Source organism: Sebastes fasciatus, chromosome 20 (genome assembly GCF_043250625.1).
Source record: "Sebastes fasciatus isolate fSebFas1 chromosome 20, fSebFas1.pri, whole genome shotgun sequence".
Taxonomy (NCBI): Eukaryota; Metazoa; Chordata; class Actinopteri; order Perciformes; family Sebastidae; genus Sebastes; species Sebastes fasciatus.
In genome coordinates, this window is record NC_133814.1 from 22,636,582 (window position 1) to 22,662,062 (window position 25,481).

A 25,481-nucleotide genomic window follows, 5' to 3' on the forward strand; every position below is an offset into this window, starting at 1 on the left:
AATAGATAAATAAATAAATAAAATAGAGTAAAAAATAGAATAAAAACTAGAATCAGGTGAAATCAGGGAAGACGGGGCAATAAAAGTTATTTAAAAGTCGTATTTCCTCTTGTAGTGGAGTAAAAAGTACAATATTTCCTTAGAGTAGAAGTATTGGCTAAAGTAACATAAAAAGGAAATACTCAAGTAAAGTACAAGTACTGATGGACAGTAACAGGTGTGCATACCTCTGTAGAGCTGTTATATTGTTATGCTGTGCGCGTGCGTGCTCAGAGAGAGAGAGAGAGAGAGAGGCGGGGGCTCGCGAGCACGCGCCTCCTCCTCCTCTCCTGTGACGGTGACGCGCGGCGCGCCCCCTTCAGCCCACTCGTGCTGCCTTGGTACTGTAACGTTAATCATATGATAGAGACCCGCAGAATACCGACACACCGCACCGGGAGCAACACCAAGCGGTAACAGCAGCAGCCGAGCCGGGGCGGAGGACACACCAGTTGATGCGAGACTGCTAGACTAGTTCAAGTTAAAAAAGACCCCAAAAAAGGAACTTTATTAAACTCTGGAGAGAGTCAAACACACACACACACACAGGGAGGGGAACCGTTGGAGAACCGTTGGAGAACCGTTGGAAGCAGCCGTTAACGTTAACTGTCGACTTAACGGCCGCTGAGATTTGAATTACTGACTACCAGAGAGCCGGTCAGAGGCTCAGGAAGCCCCCGGGGTTCGCATCGCTTGTTTGGGGCGTGAGTGTGTGAATTTTCGCCTCAAGTTTTATCAACTTGTCCAGCTACCGTTAGGTCATTTTTCTATCGACGCTTGAAGCAGTCATGGTCGGGGAGACAGAGGTGAAGGAGAGACCCAAGTCCAACCCGGACTACCTGATGCAGCTGATGAACGACAGGAAGGTGATGAGCTCTCTGCCCAACTTCAGCGGCATCTTCACGCATCTGGAGCGGCTGCTGGATGAAGGTAACACTGCCTCTGTCTGGGGGGTTTTATCCCCCCTATAAACAAGTTGACAGAGAATCTTTTACTTGGCTATAGACAAGTTAAATCTGATGGCTCATCATAACCATTATGACCGTTATATTGACTCATTTGAATTCCTCTCTGACTCCTGGGAAAAAACATGTTATCCCATCCAACACGATAATTTGTATTTATGTTGCTTTGCACTGAATCCCTCCTTAAAGCTGTGGTTGTAAATTCACAATAAAAGTGGGACTAGGTTAACTTAAGTCACATTTTTCATTTCTTGAGAGCAGCACACTAGGGCTGGGTATTGGCAAGAATCTGGCGATACGATATCACGATACAGTCCGTATCACGATATGTATCATGGTAAGTATCACGATGCATATCACGATACAGGATTTACGATTCAATATATTGCGATACTGTAAGCCAGGCGATATATATTGCGATTTTGCACATGAAATAAAGTAATAGTATTGGCAAGAATCTGGCGGTACCATACGTATCGCGATACGTACCGTGATACGTATCGCGATACGTACCGTGATACGTATCGCGATACGTACCGTGATACGTATCGCGGTACGTATCACAAAACAGGAGTTACATTCAATATATTGCGATTTTGCAACTGAAATAAAGTATTGACAGAATTAATCTTTGCATTTAAACTACTAATTAAATGAATTTGACTCACTTTATTGAGTCACTAACTGCTTGAATTCTCCCATCCAACACTGAGAGATGCCAATGATAAATTGTATTTATGTTGCTTTGCACTGAATTCTTCCATAAAGGTGTGGTTTTTAATTCACAATAAAAGTGTGAATAGGTTACCTTAAGTCACACTATCACTATCACTATCACACTATCACGGTATAGGAGTTACATTAGATATATTGCGATTTTGCAAATTAAATTAAGTATTGACTGAGTTAATCTTTGCATTTAAACTATTAATTAAAAAGTAATACAGTGATTTTTGAGATTCAATACTGTATCTCAAAACATAGTATCACAATTTTGACTCACTTTATTGAGTCACTAACTGCTTGAATTCCTTTCTCCCATCCAACACTGAAAGATGCCAATGATGAATTGTATTTATGTTGCTTTGCACTGAATTCCTCCGCTGTGGTTGTAAATCCACATGAAAGTGTAAATAGGTTACCTAAAGTCACATTTTTTTAATTTGCAGCACACTAGGGCTGTGTATTGGCAAGAATCTGGCGATACCATATCATGATACAGTACGTATCACAGTAGGTATCGTGATACGTACTGTATGGTGATATGGTATTGCCAGATTCTTGCCAATACACAGCCCTAGTGTGCTGCTCATACATATATTCAATATATTGATATACTTTACATCTGTTTGCAAATCAAATCAATTATTGACTGAGTTAATCTTTGCATGTAAACTATTAATTTAAAATCAATACAGTGTCTTAGAGAATCAATACTGTGTCACAAAACATAATATTTTTCTAGATATTTTCTTACACCCCTATTATTGACTCACTTTGTTGAGTCATTAACTGCTTGAATTCCTCCCTTGCTCATAAGAAACATATGTCACCCCATCCAACACTGAAAGATGCAAGATGAATCTGGCGATACCATATCACGATACGTATCACGATATGTATCACAATACATATCACGATACAGGAGTTGCATTCAATATATTGCGATACTGTAAGCCAGGCGATATATATTGCGATTTTGCAAATTAAATAAAGTATTGACTGAGTTAATCTTTGCATTTAAACTATTAATAAATAAATTTGACTTTATTGAGTCACTAACTGCTTGAATTCCTCTCTCCCATCCAACACTGAAAGATGCCAATGATAAATTGTATTTATGTTGCTTCCCACTGAATTCCTCCATACAGCTGTGGTTCTAAATTCACAATAAAAGTGTAAATAGGTTACCTTAAGTCACATTTTTTAATTTGCAGCACACTAGGGCTGTGTATTGGCAAGAATCTGGCGATACCATGATACGTACCACGATGCGTATCACGATACGTATCACGATACAGGAGTTACGATTCAATATATTGCGATACTGTAAGCCATGCGATATATATTTTGCCATTTTGCAAATGAAATAAAGTATTGACAGAATTAATCTTTGCATTTAAACTATACATTAAATTAATTTTACTCGCTTTATTGAGTCACTAACTGCTTGAATTCCTTTCTCCCATCCGACACTGAAAGATGCTAATGATAATTTGTATTTATGCTGCTTGGTTATAAATCCACAATAAAAGTGTGAATAAATTACTTTAAGTCACATTTTTTAATTTGTTGAGAGCAGCACACTAGGGTTGTGTATTGGCAAGAATCTGGCGATACAATACGTATCACGATACGGGAGTTACTATTCAATATATTGCAATACTGTAAGCCAGGCGATGATTTTTTTTCATAGTATAAAGAACATGCCACCAAATACATAGTTTACTTTTATCACAGTCCCTGTAACATCCAACATCATAGCACTACTTTGAGAGGGCGCATCTCTTTGCAAATTAAATAAATTATTGACTGAGTTAATCTTTGCATTGAAACTATTAATTAAAACTCAATACAGTGTTTTTGAGAATCAATACAGTATCACAAAACCGATTTCTTTCGATACACCCATAGACACCCATATTTTTGACTCACTTTATTGAGTCATTAACTGCTTGAATTCCTCCCTTGCTCATAGGAAACATATGTCACCCCATCCAGATCCAACACTGAAAGATGCTAATGATAACTTGTATTTATGATGCTTTCCATTGAATCCCTCCTTTCAGCTGTGGTTGTAAATTCACAATAAAAGTGTGAATAGGTTACCTTAAGTCACATTTTTAATTTGTGGGAGAGCAGCACACACACACACACACACACACACACACACACACATAGAGGAGCAGTTGGTGATGGGAACAAACAGACAGTTGTTAGTCTTTCCCAGTGACCTAATGCGCAGGCTTATGTGAATGCTGCAGCCCATCCCTGAGCAGGAACGAAAGCATGTCGCTGTGTAAAATATCCGATTTGAGGCCGCTGTCTGCGCGACTAATCAATGCACTTCACTTGTTGATATTGCAAGCAGAAGAAATAACAAAAGAATGGCATCACATTGTTGTAAAAAAAAGTGCTTTAAAAGTGGCATTTTAGTTTTTTAATATGTCCCCTTTTGTTTTGCTATCAAGGCGTGTTGTTGCTACTGTTGTTGCACATCAGGATCACCGAGGTCCCGACTTCGTGCTCCCTGACAAGTCTCATGACGCAGCAAGGTTGTTCTCATACCAGACGACCTCTACAGCCTTGACAAATAGGTCAACTTCACATCTCTAGCCGTGTTCACGTCGAGGACTGACAGCCGAGCACATTCATCCCTCACCCACGATAATGTGACACCCTCGGTTAGAATGAAAGGCATTGTGCCGTGTTCATTTTAAGCCTGGCTGTGTCTTCTGCCTGAGTAATGTGGACAAGGGCACAACACCCCAAAAAAGTTTGTGCAGGGTAATAAGAAAGACTGGCAGTCACACATACTGTCAGGGTGCATGTTTGTGGCATATTTGGAAACACTGCGGTCTATATATATAAACCAATGGCAGGTTGAAGTGTTAAGATAAGGCCTGCTACAGCTCCCCCCCTTTATCTGTATCTCTCGTTCTCTTCTTCGACCCTCTTGTTCTTCTTTCACTTCTCATTTTCCTCCCCGTTTTAACTAAAGTGTGACAAAAGCCCTGCTTGGCTGTGCAGATTTGTTTGTGTATGTGTGTGTTCGTAATTGTCACTTTTGGCCCGCAACAGGTCAGAATGGGTTATTAGAGGATCATCATTGTCCCTGTAGCCGTGTCTGTAATTATAGCGTCCTACTGTTATTATGGTCAGACTTATCACTCTCAGAGCAGGGAGACATGCCTGTCAGCCTGCTTAGGTCAGATGATATTTGTGCCTCGAGGCAGTTATTCTGCCGTGTGTGTGTGTGTGTGTGTGTGTGTGTGTGTGTGTGTGTGTGTGTGTGTGTGTGTGTGTGTGTGTGTGTGTGTGTGTGTGTGTGTGTGTGTGTGTGCGAGTTCAAGCCGGGTGTCTGTGTGTATGTGTTGCATATGTTTGTGTAGTGCAGTAGTCAGTTATTATTGTGCTAGCGTGTCATTACAAAGGCATCAGAGGCTTGCGTCGGTCATTGAGACAACACTAAACAAGCAGACAGACAGGCAGGCAAACATAGTCTTGTTGATATTGGTGCTTCTGCACCAAACTTAAGCCAAAAACTTGATCGTTTAAATCATTTTCAAGCTAACAATTGTGTGGTTGCAGCTTCTCCAGTGTAGGGATGCACCGTTCTGACTTTTTCAGTCCCGATACCGATAGCGATACCTGGGCTTTGGGTTTGAGTTTAATTAATAAGCTGCATGCCTCACTGTGTGGAAGTGACTGGGATCAGACTTTTATGTGTAAGGCAACATCAGGCTTGACTTAAACATTGCTTAACTAACTTTGCAAAACAAATAAATACATAGATATTAATTCACTGAATTGTTATTTATTATTAAAATAATAAATTGTACACCAACAACTTGGTAAAAAATCTTCAAAATTAACAGGAATTACAATTCAGGTGTAAACTTTTTTAATGCAGCAACAAATTGGTCAAAACTTAAACAGGAATAAAAATTCCAGTACATAATGTATATAGTATATAAACATAGAAGTGAATTGAATAGATCGGCCCCATTGTCACGATATCCGAGTCAGTATCAGTCTGATATCCGATCCGCTATCGGTATCGTTGCATCATAATAAACTGAACATCTTTGAGTTTTGGATTGTTGGTGAGATTAAAAAAGATTGAAGAAGTCAACAAGGACTCTGGGAAAATGTGATTTTTTGGCATTTTATAGACCAGAAGCTATATTGATTAATCGAGAAATGGCTAGTTGCAGCAGCCTATTGCTTTGTAAAAATTTCAATGGCTTGTCTTGTTGTTGGATGACTGCCCTGTACTCGAACTTCATCAACCCCGGTGGGTAGAGTAGGTCACTGTGACCCCCGCTGACATGTATGTTTTCCTTGTGTTATTTACAGAGTGAAGGGGGGGAAGCAGTGTGTGTGTGTGTGCGCGCTAAAACACTGTTGGAGAAAAAAATAGAAAGAGAGAAATTGTCAGTAATAGAGTAGGCCTGATTGCAAAGCATTCAGTGGTTAGATTCTACATTGTGGTGCAGAATGCTTGTGACTGTCTCCCTGCCTCCCTGTCTGTCTGACTGTCTGTCTGTCTGTCACACGTAGAGCCTCCTGTAATTCTGGTGACCGTGAGTCATCGTCTTAAGAAAACCGACGGCCTGAAGAAACGTGACACTTGTGGTTTGCTCATTGACACTTTTCACGTATGTCCTCAGTTAATTTTACTCAACTTGACACCTCTTTCTGTCTCCCAGAGATCGGCCGGGTACGCAAGGACATGTACAACGACACGGTGAACGGAGGCATGTTCAACGGGCGGGACATGGAGGAGCTCCCCGAAGGCGTCGGCCCCGTGGCTCAGCTGCAGGAGAAGCTCTACGTGCCCGTCAAAGAGTACCCCGACGTGAGTGGACAAATCCACGACCTTTGACCTTTTCAGAAGAGTTTCTGTTTACTTTAACAGGTCACTTTATCTCCTCTTAGTAACAGAGGGGCTGCCAGAGGGGTCAGTGAGGCTTTTAATCACAGCTTTACATTTTATCTAAAAGCTGATTTCATTCTGAGATCATCTCTGCTCACACCCAATGATGTAATCTAGACTTAAATAGATCAATATTGAACCCTGACTGGTGTTTCCAATAAGGTAAAAATTAATCATTTACAGTCATATTTTAAGATTTGTTAACTCAAAAGGGCTCACAAGACATGAGTTTACACCATAAATATTTATACGAGCATAAAAAAGGTGGATTAAGTCCCCGAATATCAAGTCAAGTGCATGGCAGCGAAGAGACCAGCACACCGCTGCTGCTCCCGCCAAGTACAGTTAAGCGCTTCAATATGAGTTGCGTTGATCCAGATTGAATGGCTCACATGATTTTCTCCACGCATCAGCTCGCCAATCACTGAATACAATGACAGGCTGTCCTCACTCACATGACAGGAGGCTAACAGGACACACACACACACTGGAAAACGGTTGAGATCAAGGTTAAATTTAGAGAGCAGTTCCTCTATCTGGATTCGTGTGTGTGTGTGTCGGTGAGAGTCTGGGGTCATTATCGTAGAGGGCTGGAGCGAATATGTTGCAACCAAAGTGAACATTAGGTTAAACTTCAGTGGAGTTAAAAAAGTAGGAAGAGGCTGGACAAATGTTATGAGAGACAAATGTTAAAGACCGAGGGATAGTGGCAAAAACACACACACACACACACACACAGAGGGGCAGCTGTCTAGTTAATCACTCAGTCTTAGTGACAGATAAGGTTAAGAGAACTGCGCTGTCCTGTTATGCCACCAGCACCAGCCAGCACCCATATAATGAGCTATTTTTGTCTCTCTTAGTAACACATCACAGATGCACACTCGCAGCACATGCAAATACACACACATTGTGAAAAGGCAGACTGTGATGTCTCTCTTCCTTCGGGCCTTTTTTTATCATCAATGTGTTGTTGTTTTTTTTGCTCTTTCGTGTAGTTTAACTTTGTAGGGAGGATCCTGGGCCCACGCGGACTGACGGCCAAACAGCTGGAGGCAGAGACCGGCTGCAAGATTATGGTGCGAGGAAAGGGCTCCATGAGAGACAAGAAGAAGGTATGCACACCGAGAGACACTCACAAAAACACACATGCTTTCATTGTGCAATAGAAATAATTTCTTTTCTTGCTGAGAGTTAGACATTTTTTTTTTTACCATTGATGCTAAATATGAAGCTACGATTAGCTTAGCTTAGCATAAAGACTGGGAACAGGCGCAAACTGCTAGCCTGGCTCTGTCCGAACTAGTGGGCAACATCCAGGTCTGAAAAGTGAAGCTAATGCAGAAGTGCCTTAAATTTGCATTCTTTCTAATAGCCAGCAGGGGGCGACTCCTCTGGTTGCAAAAAGAAGTCTGATTGTATAGAAGTCTATGAGAAAACGAGCCTACTTCTCACTTGATTTATTACCTCAGTAAACATTGTAAACATGAGTTTATGGTCTCAATCGCTAGTTTCAAGTCTTCTTCAATAAAACATGATGTTCATTTAGTAAATTATGGTCCCATTTAGAGTCAAATAGACCATAAAGCAGGGGATGCTTTAGGGCGTGGCTACCTTGTGAATGACAGGACGCTACCACGGCGTTGTCCGGTCTGGGAGTTGTCAGCGTTTTCGTCTTAGAACTTTAACCCCTTCACAGTGTGTTTTAAATTAATTATAACATTTTTGGTCGCCTAAACATGCCTTATTCAGCATCATAGCTTATTCAAAGTCATAGTATAGTATGTCTTAAAAAAGACAATCCTCAAAGTCTTGTCTTAACCGCGAGGTTAAAGAAATAATCCCACACATAACACCCATAACAGTTTTTGTGTAGATATAAACAAACGCGTTATATTATCAGTGAGCTTTAGAGTTAATAGTACGCAGATTTTATTGGCTCCAGACAGAGCCAGGCTAGTTGTTTCATCTTGTTTCCAGCCTTTATGCTAAACTAAGCTAAGCTAACTCTGCCTGTAGGTTCATATCTACTGTAAAGACATCATAGTGTCAATCTTTTCGGCTGATATACATGGAGCACGAACACGGTGTGACACGTCTGCCACGCGGCTTTTTTTTTTTTTTGTGTGTGGTTATGCGGCCCCAACGGGTTAAATTGACATAAAACTGTGTAAAAAAACAAGTGCAATCTGTTTAAAAAATTATTAAAATAAATACCTCATTGTAGGCAGACGCACTGTGACGCAGCAGAGCAACCTTGTGGGTGTTTTTACATACATTTTACATGATCCTGTAGTTAAAACGATCCAGTTAATTAATTCAGTACCAGTTTATCTAGTCTACACACGAGTCTGTGTAGCAGGTAAAAAAAAACGCACCGCCCCGCCTACGTGATGCGTGCCCCATGTTTTTCAGCTTTAACTATAAGCGTATTTCACACAATTTCATACGATTCCTTTAAACAGATTATTTACTTTGCCGAACATCTAGTCAGCCACTGTTTCCCATTCATTTTAGCACTTTCTAAAAAGTCAACTTGTGGAAACTTTAGTTAAGACAGTTCCTCCGTCACGCTGAATATTGTGTCTACTTTCATTACTGTCAAAGTCACATTCTCGATGTGCTTAAAATCAATCTCATTTTGAGATGCAATACCACTCAGCGATAACAAAACAATAAAAACGAGGACATGATGTTCAGATGCGATTGAGAGGACTTTCAGCAGACATGAATGGAAACCGGTAGCCGCCTGCGGGCTGAGACAGATGCAATCAGAAACGTAAAATAATTAGGATTTGCTTTGGAAAAGTGATGTGGAGTCTCCGTGACTGTTTTAACTCGTGGTCCTTTATACACAAAAAACATTTTTTTGCAAAGCATTTGACAGAATAAAAGATAAATAGATAGATAGATAGATAGACAGATAGATTTGTCTGGACTATCAATCTATCTATCTATCCATCTATCTATCTATCCGAGCCTTCTCTCAAAATGAGTTTTTGGTCGTCAGTTTTTCTGTCCTGGTGTTCGGTCCATCTGTTCCCCCTTCCTCTCCCCTGGTGTCTGCTGTTGGACGGAGTCGGCTCAAGCTTTCCAAACGGCAGGTGGAGCAAGTCCAGCATTCCTCCCCCTCCTCTCTCTCTCTCTCTTTTTCTCTCTCTCTCTCTCTCTCTAGAACATTCCCTACCCCGTACGCCCCTCAGAGATAGAGAGAGACACACACAGAGACAGAGAGGAAGGAAAACAGAGACACAGTGGGAGGCAACGGGGGAGAAGAGAGAAAGATGTTGACTTTTGGTGTTTTTCAAAATGATACATCTCACTTGACAAAACATCCACAGAGGATATAAGTTCCCAGCACGCAATACTGAGAGAGAAGACTTCACAATTTTCAGTTTTAACTGGGGCTGCAACTAGCAGTCATTTTCATTAGAAGAAGACTTATTGATTAACTGATAGTTCCGGCTATAAAATGTAAAGCTGTACTGAAAGGAATGGCTCGACATTTTGAAGAAATACATGTGTTTGCTTTCTTGTCGAGAGTTAGATGAGAATATCGATATTCTGTCTGTTCAATATGAAGCTGCAACCAGGAAGAGATGCTTAGCTTAGGTTAGCTTAGCATAAAGACTGGAAACAAGGGGAAACAGCTGGCCTGGATAGGAAGTCACTGTGCCAAGCCAAGAAACAGTTCCAGCACATAAAGGCGAGGTTATGCTCAAACAGAAGTAGTTAATTCGACGTGTTGTCCGACCACGATGGAAATGAAAAGTGTGTGCGTCGCCATCTTGTTTTTTTGCAACCAGAAATGACACGAAAGGGTGGAGCTAAGTATAACCAAACGCTGAATAAGACGTTTTCAGGCGACCAAAAATGTTAGAATTAACTTTCATGAACTGAAAATACGCTGTGAAAGGGTTAAAGACGAAAACACGGACAACTCCCAGACCGGACAACGCAGTGGAAGCAACCTGTCAATCACAAGGTAGCCACGCCCTAAAGCATCCCCTGCTTTATGGTCTATTTGACTCTAAACGGGACCATAATTTACTAAATGAACATCATTTATATTGAAGAAGACTTGAAACTAGCGATTGAGACCATAAACTCATGTTTACAATGTTTACTGAGGTAATAAACCAAGTGAGAAGTAGGGTCGTTTTCTCATAGACTTCTATACAATCAGACTTCTTTTTGCAACCAGAGGAGTCGCCCCTTGTGGAAGTGGTTTCGATCTTCTCATTTAACTCTCAGCAAGATAGTGCATAATGTCTAACTTTTCCTTTAAGCACAGCAGTGCTTTTAGCTACATGCTAACGGCAGCAATGACAATGCTGACATGCTTATGTTTGCGGGTAATGTTTAACATGGAAACCATCTTACTCTAGCGAGTTAGCATGCTTACGTTTACTAATTAGCACTAAACACAAAGTACAGCTGAGGCTGATGCCATTCGTTTTGCAGGTATTTAATCATAAATGAAAGTTTGACCTGATGATGGTGTTAGGGGAAAAGTTCAGGATCACCAGAGTTATGACAATTCATGCTCTGGCAACCATAAACAAAATTTCATGACAATCCATTCAAAATTTGCTGGGTTATTTCAGTCCGGACTGAAGCGGTGGAATGACCGACCAACCCACTGACCGACATCCTAGAGCCCCTAGGGTTATCACGTTTAAAAATAATAACTAATGCCTCTCACAAGTTCCCAGACACCAAACAGACGTTCTTCAAATTACTTAATTCGTCTGATGAACTTGAAAAAAATATATTACAATAATCTGCAACAGAGAAAAGAAGCTAATCCAGCTTGTGTTTGGGATTTTTTAGAACTACTTGAAACACAAAGTTATCCAAAACAGACATTTAAGAGTAACCACGTGCACCTGTTTTGTTATATGAACCAGCAACAGGGGCAATATTTGGTACTTTATGTACTAAATGATTATTCAGTCATACAGCAGACCAGCAATACGGCATCCAGACTAGGCTCTCATCACCACGCCCCCTTTTGAGGGAAAACAATCCCGTGTCCCTCATAGACGGTAACGGAGGGAACAGAAGAAGTTGAAACATGTCTCCAAACTACTTTAAACAAACCGGTAATAGTAATAACGCTATGCTGAAGAGTTGCTGTGTAGTTGGTTGCACCAACAATAAATCCAAAAATGCTGATTTGTTCCCCTGCCGTGTCCTAAAAAAGGTATAATAGAGGGGCTTTATGGCTCCAAGCTATAGTCCAGACCAGCATGGCGTCATCTCCGAGGCTGCGCTCCCTTCAGGGGGAAAGAAACTCACCGTCACAGGAGAGAAAATGACAAAAAGCTGTTGTGTAGTGGGATAACCAAGGCTTTCACACTGAGATTTGAGGCACTTAAGATCCATTAATATTCACTGTCAGTGTGGTAAATCACTAAATGATGCTGGCATGACTAGCTAACGTCAGGATGAGTGGGAGGCTGCTGCAGTAATAGAGTCATACATTAACATTATAGCAGCATCAGACTGTCGTCTCCAACTTAATCTCAGCCTATAGATCAAACAGTTGGCTGTTAACACGTTGGTTATTTACAGACAACACTTAGCCTAACGGGATTCAATCAAATATGTAGAGATGTCTGGATAAGCAATATCCGGCCACTGTGTTGGACGGGGGAAGACTGGAGGGACATGAAGGCGATCAACCTTCATTTATTAAGCTATCGCCAACACTCAGGTTCAGGCAAGGTCACAAAACAATTATTAGACATGTCTATAAAACAAACGTTTGTATAACGAGATGAATGTATACGAACTTGTCAGAATTACAATCCAAACATGTCAAATTGCATTGACGTCTATGGGATCTTTGGTTTTCTATCCCCCAAAAGGGGGCGCGGCCTTGACTTTTTTGCAGACTATCCGCATGTGCTGGTCGGATGTATAAATGCTATTATTGTTATTGAATCAACATCACAATATCTATGAATTGACTAATCTATTGAGGACTAAATTTGATAAAGTATCATTGAGAGATTAAGATAAAAACAATCATGTGATTTGGGGAGTGCCTTCAATGAAATGCAACACCAAACTTGTGTAACCAGCGAAGAGCAACTTGGTTTATTTCATGAGTTTGATAGCGCTTCTTCCAAAGCCACGACCTTGAGCCTTGAGCGTGTTTGTGTGCGTAGTTTGAGGTCGATCCAAAAAACCGAGCCAAGCTAGAAGAAAAGCAAAATCCTGTTCCCTCTGTGCCAGTAAGCGGACCGAGCCTGTGCGCTGCATACAAACGGAGCTTTTTTTACAATGTGTTTCAGGAGGAGATGAACCGAGGGAAGCCCAATTGGGAGCACCTCAGCGAGGACCTCCACGTCCTCATCACGGTGGAGGACACACACAACCGGGCCAAGATCAAACTCCAGCGGGCCATCAACGAGGTCAAGAAACTTCTGGTGCCAGCTGTGAGTATCTGTCCGAACCCCCTTCGGCGTCAGATATTATGGTCTGGATGGAGAGAACTGTGTGTGACTGGATGAGAGTTCACTGTGTTGGTATGCATGGAAGGGGGAAGGGGATTGTCAGTCCAAAAAACTGTGTGTTTGTGTCTTTTTTTTGTGTGTGTCTCTGTGTGTATGAGAGTGTATGTGTAAGGGGTTAGGGTAATTAGGGAACACGCATAAAGGGGTTTCCATGGTAACCCCGGGTTGTTTGAAAGGCTGAGGGAATGAATGGAGAGTCTGTTCACTTGTTCTCCCCACTCCATCACTCCTTTCACTCGTTCACAACTCACTTCATTCCCAACTACTGGCTACAGTATTCCTTTTTCTCCCTGTTTTTTTTTTGTTGTCCACACAAGAGGACATTTTGATTGCACTCCTCAACATTTCTCACATTCTCCGGCCCACCTACATCTCCCCCCCTCCTACGGACACACATGCACACATAAACCTGCACAAACGCAGCGACAAATAAGAAACACATATAGACACAAACATCCCGTTTGACACAAAAGCACATATTTTGAAAATCACAAGCCTCCTTCCTTTTTTTCCCCCTCTGCATTATTTACAACAATAGAAACAGACTGAAAAGACCAGCAGGGGGATTTCTATTGCAGCAATCAGCCATCACTTCCACTCCAGTCACAGCACGGTATCAGCCAACCTTAGAAGTTAAAGGATGTAAGACGTGTCTATAGGCAATCAGGAGCTGAACACCTGTTAATCTCTGTTTGTGAACGTGTGTGTGTGTAAGGGTAAGGTTAATGATATGTGTTAGTTTAACCCAGACGACCTTGCTTTCCGACTGTAAATCAGTCGAGCTTTTCACCGAGCTGTAACCGGAGCTCGGATGTTAAATATGTCCTGCGTGTGTTGGAGTGTGTATACAAAGTCTGGTAATGTTATTATTAGGGGTGTGAATCTTTTGGTATCTCACCATTCGATTCAAAATCCATTCTCGATTCAGTACAAAGGAGTGCTAATTTAAGGATGTACTCAAGTCCACTGTGCGCTAATAAAGGCGGTGTGGCAAATTGTTAGGGCTGTCCTTAGTTGACTAACACTTTTTTATCGTCTAATTGATTAGTTGATTTAATCGACAGATCTGTGAAGTTTCTCCACGAAGAGTCACACAAAAGCACCACTTCAAATCTTGTATTTTTCAGAGATGTGCGCAAAGTTCCTTGGAAATGCGTCATTCAGCATGAAAAAAAGTATAAAAAACAAGTAAAGAACTCTTAGTTGGCTAAGACCAAAACGACCGATTAGTCGACTAATCGATGTTGCATGAAAGCAAAGTAAAGTGTGTATAAAATTATGGAGTTTTATATTTGAAAAAGTTATATCAACTGACCGCAACTAAAGGTCTTTACACACCATGACGGATAAACGACAGAAAATGCAAAATGGTTTGGTGATGCCTTTATTCACGGTGCGAAAGCGCAGAAAAATCAACCTTAATGTCACTTTTTCGCCGCTTAATATTCACCTTCTGTGTGAAAGTACTCATGACAAAAACAGTTCGAAAAGATATATTAACATGAAAATGAGTCACACAAAAAAAAGGCCTTTAGACTAAAATTAACTTTTATTCATGCTAAACTTTCACAGATAAACACCTTTTACTAAAAGTTTTTAGTATTTCTCAATTCTCAGTGACTGCAAGAATAATAAATGCTGCCTGTTGTATGAATAAAATTGGTAGGCTTAGGTTAGCTGCCTTTTTATTTATCACAAACTAGCCAATTTCAAAGTACATTGTAAACAGAATAACACTGTAAAACTGGTATTTTTCAACAAATCACACAGTAAGGCATGGCACTAGAGCTGCAACGATTAATCCATTAGTTGTCAACTATTAAATTAATCGCCAACTATTTTCGTAATCGGTTTGAGTAATTTTTTTAATTCTCTGATTCCAGCTTCTTAAATGTGAATATTTTCTGGATTCTTTACTCTTCTATGACAGTCAACTGAATATCTTTGAGTTGTGAACAAAACAAGACATTTGAGGACGTCATCTTGGGCTTTGGGAAACACTGATTGACATTTTTCACCATTTTCTAATATTTTATAGACCAAACAACTAATCAATTGATCGAGAAAGACATTAATCAACAATGAAAGTATCATTAGTTGCAGCCCTTACTGACACAACTTTAACTTAGTGTGTAGGATTACTGTCCATCAGTAGCAATATATATACCTAAAAAAGTTTTCAAAAATCGATTTTTGAAACAAAACACAGACTTTTTCCCCTTGCATCATAATTAGTTTCAGTTCATACTGTAACATTTGCTGACTTTTTGAACCAGAATCCCACAAAAGTTAATTCATCCACTTGTCAGATGGCTGAATGGCGAGCTTCCTCCTCGCTAACTAAGCTGATTGTGCTGCTCTGCTCTGGTGTAGGCCGAGGGGGAGGACAACCTGAAGAAAATGCAGTTGATGGAGCTGGCCATTCTCAATGGGACCTACAGAGACGCCAATGTCAAGATGTGTAAGGATGACATCATAGTTTGCATGTGGAGGAGGGTTGGTGGGTGACAGAGGAGGGGCCTTGGTACAGGAGTCCACTGTATATATGAACAATGCCTCTGTTTCTCCTGTTAAATAGACTGTTTGTCTTCTTCCCTGTCTATTGTACGTGTGCTCGCGTGTGGGTGTGCGCATACTTGCGTTGTCGTATGTTCGTGTGCCGCACAGCCACCGCCGGCTTCCCTCTAGGCACACCTCAGGGGACTCGGATCATCACAGGCCCGACGCAAGTCCTGCCTCCCTCCATGCGCAACCAAGCCCCCGTCAACACGCCGACCCTCATGCCTCTGATTCGACAGATCCAGAGCTCCGCCCTCATGCAGGGAGGCAATCCGCACCCGGCGCTGGTGCAGCAAGGGCCCGAATCTGGAATCATCTACACGCCCTACGAGTATCCCTACACACTCACGCCCTCCATATTGGAATACCCGATTGACTCAACTGGAGTATTAGGTATTTGGACATCAAACGTTCATCGCTTCTTACAGAGTCAATGGATGTATTATGAGAACTGGATACTGGACTCCAATGAAGTTGCTCACCAATCGCATACGTCGAAAAACCTTAGTCTCTCCGTCCCCGACCGTTTGTCCCGTAGACGATCGTGTACAAAAACATCGCATTTCTAGACTCTAAGAAAGCAATATACAGACATTAAACCTTCATGGTCTAAAAATTCATAATACAAAGAGTCATAATTGGCCTTGTTTACAGTTTTATAGACATTTCATAATGGAAGTTTATGGGGAAAATGCTTTTTTGCGCCACAGTTAAGTTCTGCACTTGAACCAGGCATCTATGGAGGTGTGTTCAGACAGAAAACAAAGCAATTTTCATCCATTACTAACTGTTAGCTCACCAGGCTACAGCCACACATTGGCTTCTCTTGTTTATTTATTTCACTTTATAAATGATTTCTTTTATAAGAGAGACCTGGCTAACATGGCAGTATAGAGTAGTTAAGACAACACACACATATTTTACAAAGAATTATCACAAAATCATATCACCACAAGAATATCATGGCCAAAAGAATTCCCGATAACGACATTATCGCGATATCTATAGAAAATTTGAAAAAATAATAATAATGCTATCAGTGAAAGTCATCTTTAACTTTGTTTATTGTGCGTTTTGTCAAGTGTAAAATACAAGTGTAAGGAAGTGGAGAGAGAGTCTGTAACCATAACATCGTATTCACAGAAGTGCAGCCTGTGGCGAGCTGCCATGCAATCTCTATGAAAGGCTGCAGCGGCTCAGCAAGCTGCGTCCGTCTGATTCTGCGGCGAAGTACAGCCACAATAAAAGTTGGGAAAAGTTGAACTTTTAGTGGCAAAGTGCGGCCAGAGAATACCCGCAGCCAATCAGTAAACAGATCATGTGACTCCTGTGACATGTTGACCTATGTTACAAAGAATTTCTTCCCGCCTGAAACACATGTACACGCCTCCCCGCTGCAGAAAAATTTAATTAGATATGAGAGAAGAAGTGTGTATTTGTACTTGCAAAACATGACATGCATGGATGAACAAAACTGAGAAATTCCTTTAAAGGTGCAGTGTGTAACATTTTGGAGGATCTATTAGCAGAAATGGAATATAACATTCATAATGTTGATTCAAACATGATTCAGTTTTCATTAGTGTATAATCACCTGACACTAAGAAGCGTTGTGTTTTTGTTAGCTTAGAATGAGGCGTTTATATCTACATAGGGAGCGGGTCCTCTTCACAGAATCCACCATGTTGCTGCACGATGTTTCTACAGTAGTCCAGAATGGACAAACCAGACACTGGCTCTAGAGAGAGCCTTTCATGTTTTTACGTTACCTGAAGGCCACCGTAATTCTCCGACACGCTTGTGAAACTGTGGTAACGTGAGCCGCAGAGTGCTAAACCATGGTACCGCCAGCCGCCGTCTGACTTCCGTTGCTCCTAAAGTAGTGTTATTATGGTACTCGGTTTGTTGCAATCTGCAACCACACCAACAGATGTCGCCAAATCCTACACACTGTACCTATAAAGCCAAACCCGAGCAAAGCCCAAAGCTTTACGCGTTTTAACAGCCCGAACGCAACCAAAAAATCTGATATGTTCTGTTATTGTCGGGTTGGGAAACTCGCGGCCGCATGATGCAGTACCACGGTTTGCCACTGGGGGGCATATTGGTAGTCCAATCCAGCTCTTGTAATACATCCAGAGCACATATAGATAAATGCTGAAGCTAATTGTTGGGCTAACAGTCCCTTCTTCCTGTGTTTTTGCAGGTATGGCTTTCCCAACCAAAGGCTAAGCGATAGCAACCCTTCCTAGCACACACACGGACTGGCTTGCAGAGACCCCCCCCTCCCATCCTTTTCCCCTACATACTTGTCCCACAGAGCAAACACTCAAAGTTTGCTCATACTTTAGGATGACAGATTCCTCGACAGTCATTCTGTAGTCAAGTGTCCATTCCTGTTAATTTCCTCTTTGTATTAGCAGACTAGTGTTGTGGTGTGACAGCTACTTAACTCTTTTTAATAGTTCAGCTTCCGCTTGTAATTTTAACACATTTTTAGTGAACCCATAGATATTTTAGCGCCGCTGTTTGTGATTTAATATATGTCATTTTTAATCACAGAGCTATAGAGTGACTTTGCTTATCTACTAGTGAAGCTTAGTGAGACATTAGTGGTTTGGATTAATATTTTCTTTAGAGAACAGAAGACCACAAAACAACAAGAATTCTGTCTCTTTGATCTTTTTATTTTTATTTTTTCACCCTCAGCCTTTTGATGAACACTTTGTAAATTCCCGGTTTCACTGATGTTGGTGCCATGGGTGGACTGTTTGATGTCTTTCTGATGAGTAACCTTCTGTGTTCTGTTTTGGCGATGTCAATGGCTGTTAGCAGGTGCCATGACCACTAAGGTACGACGCCACGACAAGAGAATCCATCCTTACCAAAGGGTAGTGACCCCAGACAGAGGTTAGTTAGCTCACCAGCCACTTTATGTGTATGTATGTGTGTGTGTTTTTAGTGTGCGTGCATGCAGACCAGTGGACCAATTTCAGTTTACAAGTACGGCATGCCTTTATCAAATAAATGAGTGTATCAGGCGAAAGGGTCACACGCTGAAGCAGCTTCGGTGTAAAAATGGGAAACGGTATTTGTTGAAATAAGTGAGCAGATTGGGAGGAACCATTGTGAGGGGTGACAGCTGCAGCGGTTATCTTTGCTCGCCTGGTAGATAAAACTGGACGGCTTGCAGGCCGGGACCCTCTCAATTAGAATGGATCGCTCCGTTCATGTGACTCAGTTCCTTGTGACTCTGGATTCGGAGTCCTCTCTCAGAAACTTTTGTTGTTTTTATCTCCTCACTACTACTTTTTTGACCCTGTGGGAAGGTTTATTTATACCCAAATTCATTCCAGTAGATTTCCACAAATGTTTTTTTTTATTATTATTATTATTATATTATTAATTAAATCCTGTGTTGTGCCCAATGACTATATGACACTTAAAAGTAACAGTGATTGTCTTTTTATCTGAAGGTCATTCAATTCAACATGATCTTTGGTTCTTTACTACTAAAACACAGCGTGTGATAACTACTGAAGTCTGTGTTACAAGCTCTTTTGTATGAAAATACTGTTGTTTGTGGTCTTATCAGTCGCCCACTGGACTTTATCATTGGGGCTGTTTACATCTTTCATATATTTCCTAGCCAGAGTGGTGCTGTTACCATGTATTTAGCTGCAAAATAAATTTGTATATAGGGATTTTAAGTGCTTATATTGAAGCTTATGGAACAAGATCGCTTTGGAAATACTTGTAGTTTTTTTGTTTTGTTTTTTTTTAGTTTGTAAATTTTTATTTTTACGATATGCTTTTTATAGATGAAGTGTCTCCATGTAAACTTCAAAATATTCAAGGTGTGTAGCTACTACTGTTTTAGTCACCGCGAGAGGTGGCAATGAAGGCAGTGTTTTTTGCTCTGTCTATTTAAGATGAGGTGACCTTTCTCGATTCACAGGCCTCGTGACTGTTTTATGCAATAGAAATGGACTAGCTAGCTACAATATATGTGTGTGAGTGTATGTGTGCGTGCGTGTGTGTGTGAGCGGTGGTGCTCTTGTTGTACACGATGGACAAAAAACACTAAAAGGCAATAAAGATGACTATTGAAAAAAACATCTCTAAAGAAAACCAAAGCCTCTAAATTCTTGTAGTTAGTTTGTCTATTGTTAAATTGTTCCCTCTAAAAATCACCATCTTTTAACCTCTCATCGCTATCTCTTATGGTGCCTCTTTGCTTACTGTAGTTTCATTAGGTGCTCTTCTAATACTCCGTAGCACAATAGATCAAACCATAATCAATAATCACAACTGTTAATCATCCAGATCTTGTGCCTGCTGCTAAACAATAGCTCTACTTGTCAGTAAGCGAAAGTATTTCTGAGGCCCAGACACTTTTCTTTGGACATTAAAGGTCACTCTCTCACCCACATGAAACCATGCTGTCTCCCTCTCCTGTCCATGGTTTCACTGTCTTGTCTGTGCTAGACGTAGCCCAGCTAGCATGAGTAGTATCACTATAGCAGCGGTCACACGACAGGAGGGGCATCTCCTAAAGCTTAACACCTTCATGAGCCAAACGAGAGCATCGCTAACCGGCCATTCCTTGTGTCACCACCCGGTGGTTGATGTGAGTCCTTCTGAATGGTTATGCGGGGCTCATGAAGGTGTTCTTAATGTAGCGCCCCTCATGCTGTGCGACTGCCGTAGATCTGCCTTGTTGTCATCCTGACGCCACTAGCTGACACTAATCTCTCTTCTATCTTTTTTTCTTTTTATGTCCCCTTTTATGTGCCCTTTTTGTTTCCTTTCCACGTCTGTCCGTCTCTGTCTGTCTAACTCTAGCTGCCACGGCAACTAACCCATGACCCCTTGACCTTCTGACCTTTCCGCCCACTGATGACCCACCCATCTCTGCCCGCTGGCGTGCTCATTGGCCCACGGCCCCCGTCACTCCCCCAGCTCAGCCAACCAGACCAGCACATTGGGAACAACCCGGCTGCTTCTGTCTAACCGGCCAACCAGACGACAGCGATCACGGGGAATAAACCTCAGGACCCCGCCCACCACCAAGTCCTAACCTAAACTTTTACCAAACGTGCCTTCCTTCCAAAAAAAGTCCAAAGCCAGTCTGAGAATGTTTCATAACAAAACCCCCCAATCTGTTGATGCCATGCATAACCAGTAGACTTTACTGGTGAAGGGCTCCTAAACCGATCCCTGGTTGTGCCAAACTGTCCCTCTGAGCTGCCCTCAGCCCATGTGATGCAATAATAATGACTCTATTAATAACATGGTAACTGTACTGATATTTATGGTACTTATCCAGCACAGAAACCCTCCATAAAACACTAAAACTAAAAGAGATATGTTGATATTTTGAAGCATATTTCCTTATCGGGCACCTCTTAATCAAAGTGATAGTTTGGGTGTTTTGAAGTGGGGTTGTATGAGGTACGCCTCGAGGTTGGAGAAGCAGACAATTGTACCGGCACCAGGAGCAAAGCAATACAGTGCTGTGGACGGGGACGGCAGAAAAACATGTTTTAGAAACCTAACAGAAAGGCCCACCTAAAAAGATCGATATCAGTTTAAGTTTACGCTATATTTAGAGTATTTTCGCCGCTTTATCTCGCCGTCAGACAGACCTTTCCTTCTCCTTTCCGACAGGGAACTGAAAGGGAAACTTATCTATGCGCTCTCCAAACTTTCCGTTCAGTTCGCTGTCTGGAAATATTCTAAATATAGCGTACACTTCAACGGATATCAAATTTTTTTAGGGGGCTGAAATATGTTTTTCTGCCGTCCCCGTCCACAGCAGTATATTGCTTTGCTCCGGTGTCGGTACTCCTGTTTGTTTCTTCAAGCTTTGGGCGTGCCGACCGTCATCTACTGTAGGTAATACACCTACTGTGGATAAGTACCTCAAACAACCCGACTTCAAAACACTTGAACTATCACTTTACCTTTTCTACACGCTCTTCAAAGGGGGTTGCTTCTATTCTGGGCCGACATACATTAATTAATTTACACGTCATAATCGGTGTTAATATATTAACGCGCTTTCCCTTGAAATGTAACACCAATAGAGCTGCAGGAATGAGTCCTTTTTTGCACTTCCGGTTCCCTCGTCTCAAAGTCACTGTTTTTTTTGTAGAGTTGTTCCGATACCAGTATCGGAAATGTGTCCGATACTGCCCAAAATTCGGGATCGGGTATCGTTGAGTACGCCAGTATATGCACCGATCCGATGCCTAATTTATTAACCCAGGAAAAAATCAACTTCTTTAATCGGAAATCAATTCTTCTTCGCCGCTCCAAAACAGTAGCTTTCACTGTGCTGTCTCCCGGGATGTATCATGGCTGCCACTGGCAACTACTGTTTTAGAGCAGCGAAGAAGAACTGATTGCAGGTAGTTTATCACAGCTGTTAAAGGCAGGGTTGACGATGTTCTTCAGTCTACACTATTTGTTATATTGGTTGAAATGGTCTTTACACCCCGACAGCGATCCATTACTGATGAGCTCTGAAAAAGGACCGGTCTGTAGCTGCTGTAATCCTGTAAAAACGTCTACCAATCACTGCCTCGAGGTCCGCTTGGAAAGAACCAATCAGATGCCTCCCTGCCTCCCTGCACGTACTCTACTCTTGGCGTGCACCAGCCTGAACTCAAAGGGCGTCGCCGCCGCAAGTTTCCTGGAGAATGGAAGAGAAAACTCAGCCCTGCAGTAGCACTACCACGGTTACTTGTCATGAGGTAGCGTTGTTGAGTTGAGGTCCTCTCTCCGCTCTTTGTCTGTGAAGTAGTTACGATGCGGCGGTGCTCGTGCATGTGTGTGTGGAGGGGGGGGGGGGGCGTTGCCTTGGAAGGAGCCCCGAGGGGATGGGGGGGGTTTAGACGGAGCTCCTGAGGCGATGCTACTTTCATATTATGCTAGCTTTCCAACATCGTCGACCCTATCTTTAATGACAATAATAATAACTATATATTTTTTTATCACACTGGTATCGGATCGGTACTCAGTATCAGCCGATACCGCAATTTCAGCTATCGGAATCAGTATCAGGAAGGACAAATGGTATCGGAACATTTCTAGTTTTTTTTAATGGGTTTTTAGTTAGATGCCTGAAATCAGGTCTTTGGTCAACACAAACTGAAGAGATTTTAACGTTTTGTTCTACAATATATAATACGTCAGTAAATATCCCACTTGTGAACTTTTAAGCATTTACATTTCTTAAAAAAGGCGGTTCCTAACAACCTCGTTGTTTATACTGACGCTCATGCAACGTGGTGTAGTTAATTTATATACTAACATGGCGATTGCATTTACGCTTCAAAAATCATAAACGTTTGTTTGACACAGAGCTTATTTTCTGCAATAATCCAAAACCCAACGGAAAAATCCTATTGGCTTTTTGTCGAGGGAACCAGGGCGATGCTAACTTCCTGGTTGGCCTACAAAAATACGTCATCATCCCTGCAGCACTCTATGATGTGTTTAAAATGTCACTTTTGCCTCATTTCCTTTCAAAATGAGAGATTTCCATTTCTCCGTGACACATTTAAACGAGGAAAACGTTTTTAAAATGCAAACTGCCGAATCGTTTTCACCATAAAGCAACAGGTGCTCAGCGAGGGAAAAATAACACGCCGGAATCCAAAATGCCAAAGTATCTCTTGAGTTTTTCTTAATCGGTAAATCATCCCAACACTGAGTCAACATATGCAGCATAAATGCCAAGTCTGTACAGTCTCAGACACACACAGAGAGGGGAAGGTTGCACTTCTTTTGTCTAAACGGAGAGGACTTACACAACGATGCCTTTGCCTTTTTCACACTACAGTATTGTACGAGCTTGAACAACAGTGCCTTTATTTATTCGAGAGCGATGGAACAATGTTACACCTAAATCTTTTTACCACTACGTCGTGGGGTTTGTGCCCCAGCATGAGAAATTATGTCCTTTTGGGTTCATGCAGATTAATTGTCTTTACATGCATAACTCTTCTCAATTCAGATTTTTTAGTGCCAAAAAAACAAACTCATTTGAATTGGAAGTGCAATGCAGTATTGAAGCAGCAGCAGCTATGAAATGTTTATGTGAGGTTTCGGATACCTCCAAAGAACAGTGTTATATTTTATTGTTTGTTTGTTTTGTTTTGTTGGAGATGAAGTCGTCCATATCTATATTTCTGCATCCGCTTTTTCAGAAGGTGTGGTACAGTTACACATATACAAACCAACTGATGCCTTGACATAAAGAAAAGAAAAATATAATGGAGCCGTAACATCTGTAACAAGTTTATAATGTATTTTTATATTCTATTTTGTACGTGAAAATAACATTAAATGACCTTTTCAGATAAGAAGCCTTATTACGGAGAGTATAATTTGACGAATACAAACGATCCTTCATGTGTCATTATTAGTCCTGATATACTGGAGTGTATTAACTTGAGCCTTTTTGAGATCAACACTGCTTGCCCCTCTGTGCCTTTTGTGTACTATAAGTGTGACAATTAACAGTGTAGCACAACATTAATCTATTCTTCAGTGCCAAGTGTAGGTTACTAACTGTTACCACTTCTCCTGTGATCATTAACCACTTTAATGGTATCTTGTCTCTGCTTTTGATTCCTTTTTAAAAAAAAATACATGTGTGTCTAAAAAAAAATGAAATATGTTTAAGTATGAACTTTTAACTTGAGCAGGAATAACTCTTTGTACACTATTAAACTCATAGTTGTATAAAACTAACAAAAACTTTGTTGCTTTTTCTCTGTAGCACTTAATTATGCAAATCAGCTTCCTTTCTGCATACTAATCACCACCTTAGATACCGAAAGAGAGAGGGGGAAAGAAACCCAGGGGGAAAAAAAGGGCCACAACATGTTTTTCCCCACTTCTCCTTTTTTTTCCTGTGCTCTTTTCTCTCTGTTCTCTATCTGCTATTTAAGTAGACGTTGCACACATCGATGTGTGTAATAAGAGAGAACAAAACACACCCAGCTCACCATGGTTTCTCAGAGGCATGCACATGTATAACAGAGGAGAAGAAGAAGGAGGGGAGGGGGTCAGGTTTTGGAGATGGCTGGGGAATTAAAGGGAAATTGATTGTGCAAGCTCGCCCTCAAACATCTGCAGAGTAAATACACAGGATCACAGTGTGTCCCTGAAATCTGAAAACTCACCGCTAATAACCCACATGTGTTTTAATCCGGCTCTTTCTGTCTCTAAGGGTGCACTTATTAAAAATTAAAACATAAAGAGGGTTATTTTGACACTTGAAGTTCTCTTTAAAGGGGAACCACGCCCATTTTCAAAAGTCATACATGTTATTCCTATGGTCTTAAGAGTGCAAAAAATATTAGTAAACATGAACAACTCTCTCCCAAATCCCAAAACTAGAGGGCTAAAACTTAAACTTGCACTGTCATAAATGGGAGCCTGAATTTGTGAACCCAGTTTTTTTTGGGGATTGTATTAGACCATCACATGTATGATTTTTTTTAAATGGGCGTAGTTCCCCTTTAAACTTCACATTTAAGGTTTCACACGCCAGGAAAAAAGGATCACATGGCCACATACTTTAGCATTGCCCAATGCTAAAGTACGACAGAGTATTAGGGCCACATCGAGAGAGAGAAAATCTGCGATTTTCAGAATAGAGTCATAATATTACAACTTTTATTCTTGTAATATAATGACTTTATTTTCATTAAATTCCAA

General features: G+C 41.2%; 1 protein-coding gene across 6 annotated transcripts; it reads left to right on the plus strand.

Moving 5' to 3' along the window:
* The first annotated feature begins 383 nt into the window (after positions 1 to 383).
* On the plus strand, positions 384 to 24,118 carry qki2 (QKI, KH domain containing, RNA binding 2). Of its 6 annotated transcripts, none has more exons than XM_074621071.1 (9): positions 384 to 969; positions 6,437 to 6,585; positions 7,662 to 7,778; positions 12,966 to 13,109; positions 15,561 to 15,648; positions 15,855 to 16,139; positions 17,929 to 17,952; positions 18,579 to 18,656; positions 20,592 to 24,118. In XM_074621071.1, the coding sequence occupies exons 1-9, from the start codon at positions 828 to 830 to the stop codon at positions 20,612 to 20,614; spliced, it is 1,050 nt and encodes a 349-aa protein (XP_074477172.1). In that variant the 5' UTR covers positions 384 to 827; the 3' UTR covers positions 20,615 to 24,118. The 6 variants fall into 6 exon arrangements, 5 of the variants coding, with proteins under 5 accessions (XP_074477172.1, XP_074477173.1, XP_074477174.1 ...); XM_074621072.1 differs by having other exon boundaries at positions 18,582 to 18,656; XM_074621073.1 differs by lacking the exon at positions 17,929 to 17,952.
* The last annotated feature ends 1,363 nt before the right edge of the window (positions 24,119 to 25,481 follow it).